At 36.0% G+C, this 14,797-nt stretch overlaps 1 protein-coding gene across 12 annotated transcripts in view; it reads left to right on the top strand.

Annotated features, from left to right (window-relative positions):
* Positions 1-12,646, top strand: part of NT5C3A (5'-nucleotidase, cytosolic IIIA) — a 28,014-nt gene extending 15,368 nt beyond the window's left edge. For 6 of the 12 annotated variants that reach the window (XM_040548868.1, XM_040548863.1, XM_040548861.1 and 3 more), the window contains 9 exons: positions 223-329; positions 7,236-7,334; positions 7,763-7,832; positions 8,539-8,585; positions 9,003-9,088; positions 9,351-9,440; positions 10,624-10,786; positions 11,226-11,426; positions 12,052-12,646. In XM_040548868.1, coding sequence (XP_040404802.1) covers positions 228-329; positions 7,236-7,334; positions 7,763-7,832; positions 8,539-8,585; positions 9,003-9,088; positions 9,351-9,440; positions 10,624-10,786; positions 11,226-11,426; positions 12,052-12,153 — 960 coding nt within the window. In that variant the 5' untranslated portion in view covers positions 223-227 and the 3' untranslated portion in view covers positions 12,154-12,646. Of the gene's footprint in view, positions 1-222; positions 330-2,887; positions 2,939-6,313; positions 6,453-7,235; positions 7,335-7,762; positions 7,833-8,538; positions 8,586-9,002; positions 9,089-9,350; positions 9,441-10,623; positions 10,787-11,225; positions 11,427-12,051 lie in introns of those variants that run through there. The other 6 variants (XM_040548870.1, XM_040548862.1, XM_040548872.1 and 3 more) reach the window with 3 other exon arrangements.
* Positions 12,647-14,797: the final 2,151 nt, after the last annotated feature.

Below are 14,797 nucleotides of genomic sequence, written 5' to 3'. Positions count from 1 at the left end.
AGTAATGAATATATTTACCATTTTAATTGAATAGGTTAATTCGACTTGCACATTCCTCTACTTTTAAATATGTATCAGAGTAGTCTTAAGTGTGAGTGTTTTCAGAGCAATCTAGCTATGTACCATGCATGTCTGCTTTTATTTCTATACAGCAGGAATAGCAAACATCATATAATATAGCAGACCAATTCTTAAAAGGATTTGGTTGATTTTTGTTGGCAGCCTGTATGCAAGCCGTGCGTCTCTGGACTCTGCTTGCCACCTATGCTGTTGCAGTAGGACAAAATCAAGGACAGAAGAATCAGGAGTGCCCTAAGCTCAACGCACAGGTACTCTCCTTTAAAAGCACAAGAGAAAACACTGTTGTCATGTTTACTGTGAACGCTCTCCTCAGATTTTTATGTTTTGTGTTTTTTTTTTCCAACCTAGATATCAGAATCCACTGTACTAAGTGGAGGAAAAAAAAAGATGCAAATAATTGAACAAAACAAAAATTACTTTTAGTATGCATCCTACTTCACTTCTTAAAATAGCTTAGGTAGTGAAGCCATTTCCAGTTATTTCACATAGCCAGTGCTGGATCTCTAGTTTTGCATGATATTTTTAAGCAACTGTGAAGATCCTCAGTGTTCTGTTGTTTCAATTCCGTAATAACATTTGCCTGTTTACTTTTTAGGTAAGTTGTCCTAAGGCTATTTCTTGGCAAAACTACCAATAAAGTGACTTCATAATTACTAGTTACTGGAGATTTCTTACCATATTTGAGTTTACATCATATGAACATAAACTGCAGTATGTTCTTGGTTTTGGTAATCAGAAAGCCAAAAACGCCTGTCCTGAGTTCAGGTTGTGCTAGCAGATTGCATGATCACTAGCGCAGTTGTGACTAGCTGTGCATAATGGAGTGATGGATGTGACTGTGCTCTCTTGCAGTAGCTTTTAATGTATCTGCCTAAATGATAGGTGGGGTTGCTGAGAGAAAACTTGCACTCAAGGATCAAAATTCAAGTTGTCTGAATAAAGACATTGATTGATGCATATATGAGCACATGAATCTCTATTTGAGCACATGCAGATGGAAGAAAAGATACATACACACTCCTTTACTGTAGCTTTTGCCACAGCCTCAGCCTGGCTTCTTGCATTTCATACATTGCAAACAGCAGAAGTTACGTTTTGGTAGCTTGTGCCATTTCAAAGTTTTTTTTAATAAGCCTTGTTTTCTAGAGTAAGCAGATGAAAATAATGTTCAGTAATGATGTCAAAGGGAAAAGGGGATTGGAAAATGAGTTGTATACGTAAATTAAGGAACGTTCCCTTTTTCCTTATAATTTCACCAAATTCTTGCTGTCACCAAGAACAGAGATCCAATTTTCTGCACCTTGCCACAGTATCAAATTTCACAGCTATCACTGCTGCCATACCCTGCCTTTTTTTGGTACATGTCCATAAGTAAGTATATACGATAGCTAGTCTCAGACCTTGGAATTGGGCATTTGGGTTCCCAAAATAAATATCATTTATTCTTGGTTTATAGAATTTTACAGCGAAGTTGTCACCATAGGCTAGAATTAAGATTAAAAAATAATTGAATCCTATCATTTTATCACTTTGATTAGTATTTTTCTTGTTCAGAAATAACATTAATAGTTCCCCCGCCAGCTCACCCTTATGTGTCCTCTGTATCATAAGTGAATAGGTTTGGAACATACTGTCTAAGTCTAGTCTAAAGCAGGTTTACCAACAAAGCTTAAAAACAAATCACGTAATAATTGAAATTTTTATTTTTAATATTTTTAATAGGATATTTTTAATACATTTTTGAATGTGAGAACATTCCTTTTTATTATTATTAAGAATTTAGACATGGTACTGAAAACTAGCAAAGTACTCTATTGATCATTGAGATTTGTAGAGAAGTTGCCTTGATTTTTTATCCAGTTGTGATCTAGGGTGTTTTCGTAGCAGTGGTTCTTGGGAGACATCTATACTAGATTATTCTTTGTAAAGTAAGAAAACCTTGTATATGCCAAGTAGCATAGGCTTACAGGGGTATCAGTATAAAAACACTTTGCGCCCTTTTTATATGTCCATGTTCAAAGCATTACTTAGAAGACTTAGGATGATAGCTTTTTGTATTTGTAGTTATTACTAGTAATATTTCAGGCTGTGTATCTAGATTTTGTTGTGAAATTGGCCATATCTCCATGTGGTTAAGATAGCAAGTCATTCATCATCGTGTCCTTCCCTACTTAAAATTATGGATAGTACAAACTACACAAGGTCCCACAGTTGTCCTTCATATGAAGTTTCTTTTTATTAGTTATTGTTTTAAAGAATGTTATTTTTTTAATTCCTTTTAATCACAGAGACTTATTTTTGTTTTTATTGGGTAGAGGGAGGGAAGTAACTCCTACCTTCAGCACTCAGTAGGTTCAAAAATTCAGTATAATGTCAACTCACAGAATATGAAGTTACACCTTATGCACAGAATGAGTTAGTAATTACCTCAGATACTTGAACAGAAACGCCTACTAGGGCAGCTGTGAACTCTCTGTGAATTCATTGAGATAGCTGCATTTCATTTTAGGGATGATCAACAACTCTTGTTTAACAAGATGTTGTATACATTTCACTGTCTCAAATACTAATAAAATTATGTATATAAGCAGCACCCAAATACAACATAAAAGCAGCTCTGTTAACAGTCTTGCTACCCAATTGTATATAAGAAACTTTTTTCCGAAACAAAAATTAAAAATGGTCTTACAGTAAATACCTTTCCTCTTTATTTAATCCAGCTACATAGGTGTATGTCTCATGTACTAAATAGACATGTTATACTCATAACTGGCATTGTTGTAAATGACCATTCTGTGGTTTATAGGACTGGGGGATTTCCACACCAGCGTGAATCCATTACTGTTCATTCATCAAGGTATGACTGTAACATTGTTAACTACAAAAAGAATTTCCTAAGTCTTTAGTCCAGTTACCTGCTATCACAAACAGTCCCATCTTTTTATCCTTTTCATAAATCAAACTAAGCTTAACCTTTAAAATAATCTTCAGTTTTATCTTCCTTGCTTCTCTTTGAAAATTCCTTAAAAACCTCAGAGACTAGAAATTAAATGTTTTTGTAGCCGTTGTATATACCAGCCACAAATTATCTTTGGGATTTGTCATCTTCTAACATGCATTTCAGAAAGATACCTGTCTCTGTGAGCTATTTCAGTAACATATAGATGTCCTTAATATGAAATCAAAACTCTTCTCACACCTTTACAAATAGGGTCACTTTAAGTGCTTCCATGTGATGTGCTTTCAGATGTCACAGTGAACTATGAATTCCTTTTCCTGTGCTTATATAGTTTTAGTCCCTGTATGTAGAAGCTCTTTCTTCCTAAAAGCTTTCTTGCCTTTGCTAAGTGATGTGGAATTTCTTCATTTGGTTGTTCTCTATATATGTTCTTCCCAGACAACTGATGCATCAGAACTGTTGGCCTTCTGTATATATTGAATTTACTCCTAGAGCTTTATTCAGCAACTAATAGAAACACAAATTTTATTACATTACCTGTAGATCTCTTATTAGCATTATTTCACTCATTGTTCTTTTATCTGTTTTATCAGTTCTTTCCAATATGAATCTGCTTGTCTATTTCAACTTTGAAGAATGGCAAATATGGAACAAAAAAACAACAGCTAGACTGAGCAGAATTATAAGACATTGGAGAAGACAGTTTGTTAGAAAATTGGTGATTGCTTATTAGATAGTTTCATTTATTTTTAATATGATAAAGCCCAAATAAAATAATTGCTCTTAATGTTTTGTTGCAAATGTGAATACAAGGAAGTAGGGACCAGGACAGCAGCTGTTTCATCTAACTGTATTTGTCTGGGTGTTTGAGTTTATCAGATGCCATAACCATAGTGAAAACTTGTGAAAGTGCCTCTGGAACTGACATTTCATGGGTTATACTCGTTGCAGAAGACTTTTTTTCCCCTAAGTTAAAATAACATGCTCTCCAATTGACTTAAGTTCTTGTGTAGAAATGAAGAAAAGCGTTAGCAAATAAATACACTGTAAAAACTGATTTTGAGTAGGATTATCGGTTTACAACATCACAGCAGGAAACTTTCATAATATTCAAAATCTTAAGCAATATCTTGTTGAACATCATCTACTGAATTCTTTACTAAGGGTGGTTTTCCTAAGGTTATTACAAAAACTTACAAAAGGCCTCAGTCTGAAGTAAAACACTAGCAAGCAATCCAGCTTTCCTCATACTGGCTCTCCCTCTGATCTCTTTATCTCCACCAACATCTGTTCAGTTTAAATCAGTTACATTATGAAGTCTGTTGCTTAGTTTCTAAGTAAAACAAATAGTGTTTGAACTACTTCTTACAAAAGGACACATTTAGATTTCGCTTTGTTTGATTTTTGCATTCCAAGTCTAAAAACATATATACAATTTGCCTCCCAAAAGTCAAAGGAAGTAGATTAGTCAATTCACATTAGTCAAGAATTACAAAACAGTCAAATTACTTTATCTTTCATTACAGAAAAACAAGCGTTGTATACCCACCAAATAACTAGCACGATTTGTTTTGTTTACCAGCACTATACAAAATACAAAAGAAATACTGTAACATACCTTTAAAGAGTTGCAGGTTGTTAATGCTTTCTTTAATGTGACTAGATCCATTGACATACTTCTGCTGATAATTGTGAGTTAACATCTATAAATGCTTTACAGACATATATCTCAACGGATGAGGGTATTCTTTAATATGTGTCTTTCAGGAAGATATTTTATGGTTATTAGCTTTCTCAGTGTTTCCCAATCTGGGATGTAGCTGACAGCTGGAGGCTAACCAAGGTGTACCTTTTTTGAATTTGCTGTGCTAATAATGAAAGTAACAAGGCACAGCAGACACACAGAAGAAAACAATTATCTTGGGTTAGAAGGCACCATTTCTACGGAAAAGGTCTTTGCCTTAGGATATTTCTCGCATCTATGGAAAACCAGGACAACCTTAAATCTTCCAAACTAAATAAAAGAAATGTGGTTTCTTGCTTTATGAGGCTTATAAAACAGAAGAGTTAGTAAATACCCTGCCATGGCTGTAGAATTTTTGTCTAGATACTCTGGTATGGGGAAAACTTTTTGGATGGGTAGTAGAGAACCTTGAAAAACTATCAGAGACTCACTATTAGGATTTAAGAAGGATCTCTGTTTTCATTAATGTCTATGTGGATATCAGCCAGAAAGTGACCATAAGCATACAAGGGATTAGAAATATTTGTTATATTTTACAAATAGGAGCACTGATGTGGAAGAAAATGTACAATTCAGCAAAAATAAAATTCAACACTTTGTGCAACTACCTGTTTCTACCCCGGTGTAATTTTGAGCAGGATATTTGGTGATAGTGATTCAAATTCAGTTGGTAATTACCATGTTATTTCTAGCAAAGGAATCATCTGAAAGACACAGGCCAATGTCGCCCTTCAGCTGAGGCCATTTCAGAGCAGAAAAATGATACCCAGTTAGGGAAGCTATTCAAGAACAGTGTGGTTCAAATGGATGGGCCAGGACAACATGAAGAATTGTCAGAGGTGTGGAAAAATGTGCTCTGTAAAAGAAGATTGAAGCAACTGAGGTTCTTTAGTTCAGTAAGAAGGGAAAAATATCCAAGTGAGAACCTGTGAAAAAGAATACTTTTCTCCAAGTTGAGTGAGCTAAAATTACAGGAAGAATGGTTAGACAGAGATTAAGCAAACTTTACTGAATGTAAAGATAGTTGAGCACTAAAATACATTGTTGGGGGAAGTAAGGAATATGTGAGTGGAGGTTTTGGGAAATGCACTAGAAAAATATCTGCTGAGAATAATATGGCTGGAATAGTTTGCTCCTCACTGAGGGCAGAGTGGAGCGAGACAATATTTAACAATACCACCAGCTCCTTTTCCTTGACACATAAGGATCTTTGCCATTACAAAGGCATGTGTTTACAAGACTTGTAAGAGACTAAAATGTCATCTTTTTCCTAAAGGACAACCTAATTGCAATTTGACTGTGAGTTGGTTACTTGTGAACAATAGGCTTAGTAGCATCAAGAGCAGGAAGAAATACTGTTGTGTGACGTAAGAATAATTGGTCATATGAGAACACTGGTAGTTCCAAAAATGTGTCAGGAAATTGAAGCTTAAAAAAGACTACATACTATTTAAAAAAAAAAAAAAAAAAGAAAATTCGAATGACCAGAATGTGAAAAATGTAATTCATCTATGTCATCATCTCTGAAGTTCTACACACAGAAAATAAAATTTACTACTCATAAATGCCTGTATACAGAGCTTGCAAGTGTCTGAAGCCTTTGCTGTAGAAACAGTCCATAAGATTATAAAGGAAGGAAATGCATACTAAATTTGGAAATTTCTGTCGGTAAATTGTCTATTACCATTTCTGCAAGGTTGAAGACCAACTTCTAAAGCAAAAGCAGGTTTTGTTTTTGTTTTGTTTTTTTTGTTTGTTTGGGGGGGGGGGGTTGGTTGGTTGGTTTTTTTTAAGCCAAATTTACCATTTATTGTAGTATTCAGGCAAAGTTCAAAAGGCATATGTAGTGTGATACTATGTTCAGAACTATGCATTAAAATAGGTAATGGAAAACAGTTGATAGACTGGCTAGCGACCAAGAATTACTACGTGACCTTGTTGCATTGGAGTATGTGGTTGACACCTGCTGCTGTGATTGGCAGCATTCTCAACAAAACAATGGTTCTCTAAAATCAGCCTGTCTCCTTTTCTGTATTGAAAGCTTAAGGGTATATTAATTGCACAAAGAGCTAGTTTTAATATGTGCCATCTCTCAGTGATCTAATTCAACCACAAGTTGATTCCATACATCCCATTTCTATCCATGTCTCTTATATCCTACAAATACAATCATCTGTTCCATGCGTGTCAGCTTATTGCATAATTTGATATTAGGAAAAGGAACAAAAACACATGTTGAAAACAAACAAAAACTGTATGCAGTCATCAGTTAATATATCCAGAGAATTTTCTATTTCTTCTCACTCTAACTTGCCTTCCTATCCTGAGTATGTCATAGTGTCATGTGAAACTGTTTATAGATGCAGAGCTTCCAGTCTGATGGCTAGCAGGTATTGCCTATTTAGTTTTCTTCTGTAGGTATATTTCTGTCTTTGTTCTTACTCTTCACAGATGCCAGAATTTCAGAAGAAGACTGTCCACATTAAGGACCCAGGGAGAGTAGAAGAGATTATCTGTGGCCTCATCAAAGGTGGAGCTGCAAAACTTCAGGTAAAAATAGTAAAAGCTGTAATGTGTTCAGAATGAAAGTAATCATATGACTTTCGCTGTGCACCAAAAATTCTAATATATATATATAACAAGTCATCTTTCAAGTTATCTTCAAAACTTAGACATCTGTTAACTCTGTTAATAGACCTTGCTGATTCAACTGTAATTCATCTAGATGGTAGTTAAATAAATGATATAAACATATAAGATTAGTAATTTCAGGAAATACTCTGACCAAAGGAATTAGAAGAACAATTTTCTTGGAAAAAATTATGGGATATTCTAGCTTACCTTACAGTAAAACAGAGATTTCTGTGACAGATATGCTACTCAGCTGCATCTATTGTTGATCATTCAGAATTTCTATCCATTCTTTATTTTGTCCCTCCATGTTGTAAGACAGTTTTGCTTTTTTTTTCCTTAAATAGGTTATTACAGATTTTGATATGACATTAAGTAGATTTTCCTACAATGGAAAAAGATGTCCAACTTGTCATAGTGAGTACTTTTTTTTTTTTAACATGGATTGGTTGTTACTACTTTCAGTTTTCCCTAGAATTTAATTTTCTATACAACTTATTCCCTAATATATGAGATCTTATATTGAGTTGTTACAAAGGCTGTACATCCCAATAAAGTATTACAGTGTCTGTGTGGCTTTATGCATATATATATTTTAATCACAATCAGTGTGAATTAAAATCAGATAAGCTGTCATTCACAATTATAAACTAAGTTCTAAACTATGAGTTATTAATGGCTAGATATGGTAGGGTTGACTTTTATTGTTTAAGAGCCAGTAACAGTCCCAACACCTCCAAGAATCAGTTAGTAGACTCCTTGGAATGCTTGACGTTTTTATCCTGTACCCTTTTAGAATACCTGTAAATTATCCATTTACTAATAAAGAGGGGATCCTAGAATATATAGGATGTCTGATAATGATTTCAGTAACTATTACTTCTCAAGAAATAAGAGGCTTGTAATTGACTTTCTAATATGAGGGAAGGATCGTGATATGATCATGCTTGTGAAGAAAAATGTTCCTTTTACTGGTTACTGGTAAGAAAAGTTCTGAGGAAACAGTGGTACATTGTCAAACACCATCTTCTATATATTATTGCAGTCATTTACAATGCATTGCAGTACTAAAGGAAAAGAAATACAATGTCTTGTTTACCACTTTTTTCTTCTACCCCTCCAGACATCATTGATAACTCTAAACTCATCACAGAGGAATGTCGGAAAAAGGTAAACAGAAAACATATAAGCTGCTTTTTTGTTGTACAGACAACTGGTTTTATTCCCTGGCTGTACTGCATGTTGATTTACACAGTACTACAAGATGAGTCATCCTTTCAAATCCTTGAAGCTCTGAGAGCTTTCTTGCTGACTGTAAGGTATCCAATCACTAATAGAAGTGAACAGAAATACTTCTATTCGTGATAGTAGCATATAGTTTAGGTTAACAGAATCAGTTTTTTCTTCGTACATATATTTACAATTTAACTTTTTGTCTGTACAAAGAGTATTTCAGATTTCATTTTATCTAAATAATGTAACTGGAATAAAATAGAGTTATTAAAGCTATTTTGATTGGTTAGACCAAATATGAAGTGTTATGTTATAAAGATACATTAAACATCTGTGTTGTTTTTTTCTCTTCAGTTACTGCAGCTGAAAGAAACATATTATGCTATTGAAATTGACCCAGCCCTCACTATTGAAGAAAAATACCCATATATGGTAGAATGGTAAGAGACATTTCCCATCTTCAAGTTGTACTAAAATTATATTTAATAACTTTTTAAAAACAAATTAATGGCAGTATTTAGCTTTAGCTAATGCATTGACTGAATTAATCTCTGAGTGTTACACAACAGCTGTTGTTTTTTGTTTTTTTATGCTGTTAACTTGAATGAGCAAGAATTAAACACAGGATACTTTTTAATCACGAGATTTAATGACCGGTGAATTTTCATAAGTTGTCCGACATATTTTTTGTTTGTGTTCTAGGTACAATAAATCTCATGCATTACTCATTGAACAAGGCTTAGAAAAGGATAAGTTTGCAGAAATTGTGAGGGAATCTGATGTTATGCTGAAGTAAGTTCCTATTGATTTGAACAATACTGTTTAGAAACATTTTACATAGATTTTTACTGTGTGTTTGGACAGGGAAAAAAATGAGAATGCGATACCTTATTCTTGGACATAGTGAGCGCTTCATGCTCCCCCTTATTTATATTTTGTAGATAAATGCCTATGATGATGACACCATATATTTCATCCTCTTGAAATTGCACTGGTGTCTTTTTTTTTTTTTTCTTAAAGGGGAATGTAGAGTTCAATTTTGTTCCTTTAAAAAAAGATTCCCTGTAGTAGTTTTATCTGAGATAAAAATGCAGGGACTTGAGGAACATTTTTCATGATTTTATTAAATAATGTTCTTCCTCAATGGTTAAAGGCAATTTTAAAAGCCAGCAAAATCCTTGCTTGAAAAGCGCTCTGTGCAGTGGCTCCCATCTCTTTTAAAAGTTCTCAAATCTGTGAATTTTTGAATAGTGGAATGGGATGTTAAAACTTAGCTTGTAAAATTGTTCACCCTGCTGACTGAATTCTTCTCCTTTGCAAAACTAGCAAGCAAGCACACAGTCTGCAGCTACATGAAAGTCTAAATCCATGTGGATTGAATCTTCATTCACAAGCTAAAATTTCCTCAAGAACCTTCATAATAATAATAATAATAATAAAATTCTACCATTCAGTGTCTGCAGAGAAGTGTACAGAGATACTATCTTGTTCTTGGAATACTGTACATAGTTTTGATTTGGGTAATGGAAACTAAAAAGTTTTCAGGAGAGTTTACAAGAATGTTTTCAGGATTTAAAACCAACAAAATCCAAAATCCCAGCTTTTTTTTGTTGGTAATGACTCCTCTAGCAAGTCAAACATTTAAGCAGTAAAGATGAAAATGAGATGTGCAGCCTGATGGTAGCTAGAAAGAGTTCCACTAGGGGCTTGATTAAGATGGTTGAGGGTGTGAGGGGCAGATTATGCTGACCAAAAACAAACATCTTGAAACAGGAATTTATTTCTAAAAATACATGCCTTGTGTTAGGCTGATGGTTCTTGCTAACCTGAAGAGGTAAGGCAAAGGAAATAAAGAGAAATTCTCAGTGAAGACTATACTATTTTCTAAATATGATGTAAATGTTTTCTGCAAACTGTGACCTTTCTTGGCTTTCTTTCTTTGAGATTTGACTTATATTTACATCCTTTTTTGCAGAGAAGGATATGAGAACTTCTTTGATAAGCTCAGTGAACATAATATCCCCGTGTTCATATTTTCTGCCGGGATTGGGGACATTCTTGAGGAAGTTATCCACCAGGCTGGAGTCTACCATTCTAATGTCAAAGTGGTTTCCAATTTCATGGATTTTGATGAAAATGTATGTATGCATGACTGTTTGCAGGATTTAACGACTATTTTTATATACTACAAGATGAACATTCTAATGCAACAGTTGTAGCCATCTGCCCTACTCTATATAAAATGAGAATTGCTTACTCAGCACTCTCCCAAGCGAACAGTCAAACAGAGGATAATAGTTCAAACACTGTTAGCATGGTGTGACTAAGATACCATTCATTTCCTTTAATGATAGCCTCACACAGCCCAGTACACCTTTACTCCTCCTCCAAAGCAGGATCACTGACTTTCTAGTCTTAACAGTACTATTACAGTCATTCCGTTGTTTAACAGTAATTTATCTTTTTCATAATTAAAGATTAAACATATTTCAAGAGTAATACCTATTTAATTCTAGATGCTATTTTATCTATATAATACTAGAAATAACTTCACTGTTTTGTTTCGTTTTTTTATAGGGAATATTAAAAGGATTTAAAGGAGAATTGATTCATGTTTACAACAAACATGATGGTGCCTTGAAGAATACAGAGTATTTCAAACAACTAAAAGACAACAGTAATATAATACTTCTGGGTGATTCCCAAGGAGACTTGAGTATGGCAGACGGAGTAGCAAATGTTGAGCACATTCTTAAAATTGGGTATCTCAATGATAAAGTAAGTAACCTGACATCCTTGTAAGCTTTGAGTGAAATATTGTGAACTAGCAACAGGTTCATTGTAATAAGCATCAAATATCCAAACAAGTGTTTGACCCATACTTGTTTTGGAATCTCAACATTTTTCATGGATTTCATATTTATGGTTCCCCGCCACTCCTGCCTTTCAATACTGGATTGATAATTGAGCAAAATTGTAGTCTTCCAAATAACAAATTTAGTCCATGACATTTTTTTTTCCCTTTGGAGACAGAGAACTGATTGTTTGGCAAGTTATCATGCACATACATTCGCATTCAGGAGAGAAAACTCTTGTTTTCTTTTTCCTCTCTGCCTTTTGGGAAAATGAGAAAGCACTGGGCGGAGGGGTGGGTTGGTTGGTTGGTTGTTTTTCCTGGTGTCTGTACATGTGAGAACCTGGAATAAGTGTGAGGTTAATCCTGGAACGTGAACACAGTTAATGTCACATTACTCCTACTCTGTCATCCTCATAGGAATGATACATATTTACATGGCTCTTTTCCTGAACTTGGTGGAAAGATTGGCAATATTTTAAGGACAAAAAAAATCTTTTAATATTCTAAAACTAAGTGGGTCTTTCTCTTTATCCCTTCTGCCATTAGGTAGATGAACTTTTGGAAAAATATATGGATTCTTATGATATTGTCTTGGTGAAAGATGAATCCCTGGAAGTTGCCAATTCTATCCTACAGAAAATCCTGTAAATTGCAGTCTCAAGACACTCCATTCCTTCTAGAAGGCAACTGGACAGAAGAGCACATGTGCTATCTTAAGTGTCCATTACTCATTGACAGAACTGTTTAATTTAAAACTTTTATCTTCGTTTTGGTATTTTGAAGTATATATGGTACCCATTGTCAACTAGAAGCTCCTTTTACTGCTGTTATGCTGTTCTTTGTCTCACACTCCTATTACAACTAGATTTAAATTGGATTTATAGATGTGATATACTGCTTCTGATGGGATACCGTGGTTCACTGTCTTTTTAATCAGGCATTTCAGAAGAGCATTTTAGCAAATGTGACTATTTTGTAAAACTGAAGATGTAAACATTCTGTGAATAAGCAGTGTACACAGGATTGTTTTGCCTTTTCTTCTTTCAAAGAAAAGATCTTGGCATCAGCTATACTCATATGCTACAGACTGTCACAGAATTTTTCATACATATTTTCTTCAATAAAAATGCTCATTCACCTAGTTCAGGCAAAGTGTTCCCTATTAATAGATTTGTGTATCATTACAAAATATTTTGTATCCTTACTGTTTCTTTATTCTCTGTGGAATGGGAGAATAATACTGTTATAAGTCAGTATACCTGAAAGTTTCTCATCCTTGTAGGTAGCTTTTAAATACCCAGCCACATCAGCCCCTTTTCAGATCTTATTCTCTCTACTACTCCAATTCCAGCCTGCTGTTTCATGTCAAAGCTAGCATGGCTTGTCTAAAGTAATCTCTTGCAGTTCTCAGTGAGCTGCTCCGAACAGAAAATCAAAGCAAAGCTAGATCTTAATCTTGGATTTTAAAAGCTGATTTAGCCATCTTAAAAAATCAAGTTTTCTAACGACCAGCTCTACGCCTCAGGAGCAGTTAAGGAACACCTTTCCAAATCTTAGGCTGGCTTTAAGTTACAGTTCCACTCTTCACAAACTGTAAGCAGGAGCATCAGTATAGCATCTAGCTGCTCTAGCTTTATTATCCAAATCCTCTTTTTAAACATCTACTGAATCTTCAGAAAGTATTTCCTTGGTATTGAACATGTTACAGTACCTCTCAGCATCATGTACAGAATGATGCAGCTTGATGTAACCACAGCTTTTAAAGCTTACTCTGGTGGATACATTGCGGAGGAGGTAAGGATGGTGTTGAGACTTTGGTCCTAAGGGGTCTCAGCTGTACTAGCTCTATTCTTTAGTAAAATAGTGGCAATCAGACAACTTTCCCTAACATGCAATATAGGGATTCTTCCCCCTTTGCTTTCTTCTACACACAGCAGGAATGGTGCCACCTTTCATTCCTTGAGGAATTGAAATGAAAACACAGGAGAGCCTAGGTCTGCTTTCTCTCCCACTAGCAAGTCATACACATCCCAAAAATGGCCTCTTTCCTGTTCAGCCTAAGTGCTAAGTAGCACCAGTTGTTTGTGTTGTGTTTTTTTTTCCCCAAAGCCAGAAAATTTGTCACTACAGCTGCTAGAACTTTTCCAAGAAGGCAAGATAGTGTTGTTTGCTTACCCCAACTCTGCATCCACTGCAGTAATTGAAATTAAGTCATCCACACATTTTGAATGGATGACAGAGTCTTGATACACAATCCGGAGTAGTGTGAGCATCCTTTCATAATCACATTTCACATGATGTCCTCAGTTACACAGGACTCCTTGTATACAATCTACAGTCATGTTATTCCCTCCTCCTGACGCAGGGACAGCTGCATCCCCAAAAGCAGGAGCCTTGGAAGCCATCTATTTGGGTAGAAAAACATTTAAACCAGAAGATGCCTGAAGGGAGGATAGGGTCTTGGCTGCCTTCCTCTTGAGTCATGACTAAGGCAGCAGCAGACTGGGAGAGCTGAAAGCGCTCTGGTGGTGCCAGTGACACAAGGAAACGGGACCAGCAGCAGCTGCCTCAGCCCTGGCCTGCCAGGAGCCCATCAGCCAGAGCCAGGGAACAGGGAGGGCTTGAAGGCAGCAGCAACAGCTGCAGCAACAGCAGAGTCACTGCTCTCTCCCATATACACAAGGCCAAGTGCCCAGCAGCAACGGGTGCTGCAGCTGATGGTAACTGACAGGAGCAAAGAGTGTCCAGGTGGGAGATACAGCGCAGGGTGGGCTGAAGGTGAGAATGACTTGTAATAGTGAGGCTGAGCAGGGGAGCTGCTGCAGCTCGAGGAGCAGCTGCATGGGGTGGAGGAAGGCACAGGCCAGGGCAGCAGTTTGGGATGTAGTAGATTGCCTTGGAGCAGCCTGGCACAGAGCAGCTTTGTGCAAGTAGTTACAGAAGAGCAGGAGGAAGTATATTATAAGACATCAACAATACTGGGACAGGACAGGCCTGCAGGCACCCCTAACACACAGCAGGGATGGAAAGGACATTCCTCACTGCACAATGGTTTGCATTTTCTCCCTTTCCTCTCCTGCTTGGATGTGCCATCAAGCCAAGTTTCACACACAGTCCCTGTGGCCTCTCCCTGCCCAGCCCATTCGCCCAGGCCAGAGAGAAAGGCAGGATGGTCTCATGCAAAAATTGAAGGAAGGAAGCAGCCTTCTGTGCTGTCATCTTCTGCTAATGCTACAACTTCAGCACTCCAGGCAAGAAGAGCAGGGCGATGCTATGTATGAATCCCCCCCAG

Source organism: Cygnus olor, chromosome 2, assembly GCF_009769625.2.
Source record: "Cygnus olor isolate bCygOlo1 chromosome 2, bCygOlo1.pri.v2, whole genome shotgun sequence".
In the NCBI taxonomy this organism is placed as follows: domain Eukaryota; kingdom Metazoa; phylum Chordata; class Aves; order Anseriformes; family Anatidae; genus Cygnus; species Cygnus olor.
The sequence above is the reverse complement of the archived record's forward strand: the minus strand, read 5'-3'. Positions and strand labels throughout refer to the sequence as shown.